Here is a 4,506-nt window from a genome sequence, read left to right on the forward strand (position 1 = left end):
TTTGCCTTACTATATGAAAACTCTCTTGATCCCCTTGGGGCTAATGCCATTTTTCAGGAGAGGGAGAGAGATGATTTCTTGATCAAATTCTCTCTTCTGTATTTCTCCGTGTATTTTTCAGGGCAGGAACTGGATAGCATGGTATACCATGACAATTATAATGGGAAATTGCTGTTGGCACAGATACTACCTCAGGAATTCTCGGAGAAATCCATTTTTAGGAAAAACATCCAAACTTGTCCAGGGCTGCTTCCAAGAAGGAATGACGAAAGCTTGACCGAGGTCTTAGGAGAAGCGGTCAGCCCCAGAGACAGTTGCTAGAACTGGCAGAACAACAAGGATAGAAACAATGCTCCGTTTGGGTGTGGTTTTGCAGTATTACATTATTCCTTCATCAGTCACACATTGGGGAATATTTCACAAAAGGTCACACATATGCTCTTCAAAAATCACACACACATTCAAAATTTTGGGGTGGGAGTCCAGTTCCCTAACTTTAGCTACCTAAAAATTTAGAAGCCAAGATTCTCTGCAAAGGAGGAGGACAGGAATTTCCAGTGGGCACCTCCTTCTATATTAATCTTAGGATGACTGAGTCAGCCTTTGGAGAGCTCTCCCTGTAGTGACTACTGTGTCCTTGCACAGCTGATCAGGACAAGATACCCGACTTTCAGCTGGCTAAAGTCAGATGAGATGAACCACACTATTGATGCCCTCCTGTTCAAAAACATGAAGCTCTAAAACTGGGCATAGGAGCATACAGGAATCAGATGGATTCATTTGTAGGAGAAGCCTCTACAGAAGCCCTTAGTGCTCCTAAAATAGCAAAACTGTAAGTGTTTTTAAAAAAATCTGAATTATTCTGACAGTTCTCTTTCTAACCTAAAATGGCAACACTAAGCTGATGGCCTTGAGAAAGAGGGTCATATTTTTCTCTTTTAATTTACTGCCCATCCAAATGTTCTCTTCTTTCCCCTAGTCAAAATTTACAAAAAACCCTGAAAAGGTTTTTCTCAAGTTTAATATAATTTAGTGCTATATGCTTGTGTTCTACTTTTTTCCTACCTGAGGACCTAGCGCTGTAAACACATGAGCACTGGAGCAGCTTTATGCAGAAAAGCAGTATCCCTGTTTACTGGGATAATTCATGTGCCTTTCACTATATTCTTTCGAGAATATATTCTTGAAAGAATATATTATTTCAAGACTGCAATCTAAAATATTAAAAAGAAGAACAGGACAAACATATCAAAAGAGTTTGTACACCCCCGCACTGGTGACAGGGAACAATTACTGCAGTACCAGTAGCTGGCCACTTTAAGGAGGTGAAGAGGTGGGGGTCTTACATAATTTTTTCTCCTGGAAACGGACGGGAAATTTTCCTATCCCTTTTGTTTTTCACTCACACTCACAACTCGGTGGAGGTGAAAACTTCTGGGTTGAGCTATATGAAATTAATTGTTGGTGAGCATCTCTCAAGTGTGAGTTCACAAAGGTTTAAAAGAACACTGCCCATCTGAGCATCATATGGTTTCAGGTTAGATTTCTACTGTTTTCCACCTAAAACCAAAATGCACGATGAATTCAATCAAAAGTCAGTCCCAGACACAGGAAATTGTGTGTAAACCTTCATAAGACTAGCCTGAGTTCAGCTGTATAATAAAACCCACTATCACTACTGTGTCATGCCACTTGCCATCCATGAAGGCTTTGCACAACCCATTTTAATCAGCAAATCTGTGCAGTTAACACTGAAGCTTACTGGGAGCTCACAGAAGACCCTCCCTCCCCCAATAGTGGGGCATATGCACTGTGGTTGAAGACTGGTTTGTTTTAAAAGCCACACATTTTCCTACTTAATTGTGCTTTAAATAAAAAAAAAAAACAGAACAAAACAAAAAACAACTAGCTAAACCAACAGAGAAGCTCCTAACAAGCTGTATGAAAAGTGAGCTGCCAAGATTTTGCGTATCACACGACACTTTCACACCAAGTCCTATTATTCTGTGTGTTGGTTAGACGTGTAGTACTACAGCACGGTGGTGTCAGCTGTCATGGTAGGAACCATTCATGTCAGACACTACAGAAAATTTAATGACATGACAGTACCTTCACAGCCCTCTGGTAGGTAAGGAAGATCTAAAAGGATCTTCCCAACCTTTCACAGTAAACACAATTGGATAATCGAAAGCACCTGCAAGCAGGAGATGAGTCCATGATATATCTTTCCAATCAGCCAGCTAATACTGTTATTAAAACAGTTAACTTATGTCAGCTCTTAAGTCTCCTATCTGTTTTGGGCATTTCTAAGGACCTTATCATTTTGGCATTTAGCCATCAACAGATTTAGTTGATCCAAACACTGTTATTTCCTTCTCCCGTATCCTCAGCTGTTTCTAAGATGCTCAAGCCCTTCACAGGGGCTGAATTACCATTTCCTTCAAGAGCTGTCTGGTTCCTATTCTTTCCTAGGAGCTGAGAGGAGCTAGCAGTACAGAGACATCCTGCTCTTCCGCATGGCTTCGCTGATTAAGTATGCCGGGCTCAGTTCTGGCTCCTCAGTCATGATCGAAATGTTCTGCCACTCCCCCAACTGGTTTGACTTTTTAATGGTGTCCACCACACACAGGGCATACAGACAGTCGTCGAAAGTGGCAGCCATTGTGAGGGGCCTCCCGTCCCAGGTCCTCCTGTCGTCCTGATCCTCAAATGCCTGCCGGACAGCTTGAACCATCTTAATGGTGCCTCGGAGGTAGGGGGATGGGATGTCACTGAAGGCCTTCTCTGGAAGTAAGGAGTTGCTGACCGGCGTGGCGTCCTTTAGCAGGAGCTCCCGCTGAGGAGAGCTGTTGCTCTGTCCGTAGAGATCAGTGCCTATTACAATCAGCCGTCCTGCGTTTGAACTCCCCCGGGACATTGAAGTTGAGCGTCACCGTGCAGCACACGCCACCTTCCAGGACCATCTGAAACGTACAGAAGTCGTCGCTGGTGATCTGCCGTATCCCCTTGATGTGGTCTGTCTGCTTCACGAAGGTCTTGAGCAACCCGTGCACTTTCACGGCCTTCTGGCTGGTGAGGAAGGTCAGGAGGTCGATGATGTAGGTGCCAACCGAGTGCAAGCCCCCGCCTCCCATCAGGTCGTCACAGCTCCAGTTGTACTTCTTGCCTAGCAGGCTTCCGCTGTGAACCTGCACCTCGCACACCAGCAGCTCCCCTACGTAACCCTCCTGGATCAGCTGCTTCATCTTCACGAAAGCGGGCAGGAAGCGCAAAACATTCCCCATGATGCTCATGAGCTTTGGGTAATAATGAGCTGCGGTCATCATCCTAAAGGCATCCAGGGGAGTTGCTGTTCGGTCACAGATGACATTTTTTCCAATGCCTGAAAAACAGTTTAAAAAAAAAAACATCAACAAAAACATGTCGATTGAGTAAGCTCAAAGCCTCAAGGCTATTCTTAAAGACTAAGCCAAGGAGAAAGATCCTTGAAAGAAGAAAACATTTCAACATGGTGTTAAAGGCAGAAAGATCCCCTCTGGTATGTTACCAAAATGCATGTAACAGTTTCTCAAGCACCACAGTGAAAATGCATCCCTTTTTATTTTCAAAATGCACTCATGCCTAAAAATAGCAAGAAGGTGAGGGCCTGGACAGATAAGAAAGTAAGCTAAGGTAAGGTGGACTGCCACCCCACATTAGCCACCTTCTGGGAGCAGGTACAAAACCAACCACCCCAACTCAGCTATCTCACGGACGTCTCTTCTGTGACAACCTGGGGGGTGGGGGGCTTCCGAGAGCTGAATCTGAGCCTCAGATTCAAATCCTTGAAGCGTATGAGTAACACCACCTCACGTCCACAGTAACTTGATGTATGTACACTGAAAAGTCTGGGCTTGTCTTCTCAATGGTCTTGTTCCTTCATCCTTCCCATTCAGACTCTTTAAGAGGCTCTGACTGGAGACAGGGAGAAGTACTGGGCTTGTTGCTTGACTTAAAATGTAGGAATTGCTTCTCGCTCATAAAATGCCACACTATTCTGACAATGGCACTCATTTTTTTGAAGCAGCTAGGCTGAAATGTCAACAGCCCATCCACAGTGCCAAGGGAGAGCCACAATTGCTCTAAAACAGGTCAAACGTAGCTGTGACAATCTGTTCCGTCACAGAATTGCCCATATGGGCACTCTGTTTACTGAAGCTTGCATGACAGTCCTGTTTCATCTGGCCATCAAGGTGTGCAACTGAATGCAGTGCAGGCTGAGATGCCTGAATAATGGTTTTATTATTGATTTCTTCTTGTCAAATACTTTAATTCTGTACCCATCCACACATATAGTGGCGAGTCTCCAGTTTCCTTTATAGTTGCATATAAAGATTTTTTTAATGCTTAATGAGCAATATTAGGTGAGCTATACAACACCTTATAGCACTAAATATGATCTTTGCCTTGAGAGCCTGGGGCTATAGCTGGGCCTGGCACTTAAAAGTGCTGAATTTGGATCCTGTC

The 4,506-nt window shown here is 44.0% G+C and overlaps 1 protein-coding gene across 1 annotated transcript; it reads right to left on the reverse strand.

The window, feature by feature from the left end:
* Nucleotides 1-2,123: 2,123 nt before the first annotated feature.
* On the reverse strand, nucleotides 2,124-3,383 carry LOC104076807 (glucose-fructose oxidoreductase domain-containing protein 1-like). The gene is given in 2 exon segments (XM_009577809.1): nucleotides 2,124-2,897; nucleotides 2,899-3,383. Coding segments are annotated over 2 exon segments (840 nt in total). The 5' UTR covers nucleotides 3,327-3,383; the 3' UTR covers nucleotides 2,124-2,485.
* Nucleotides 3,384-4,506: the final 1,123 nt, after the last annotated feature.

This window comes from Fulmarus glacialis, unplaced genomic scaffold (genome assembly GCF_000690835.1).
Source record: "Fulmarus glacialis isolate BGI_N327 unplaced genomic scaffold, ASM69083v1 scaffold6875, whole genome shotgun sequence".
Classification (NCBI taxonomy): Eukaryota; Metazoa; Chordata; class Aves; order Procellariiformes; family Procellariidae; genus Fulmarus; species Fulmarus glacialis.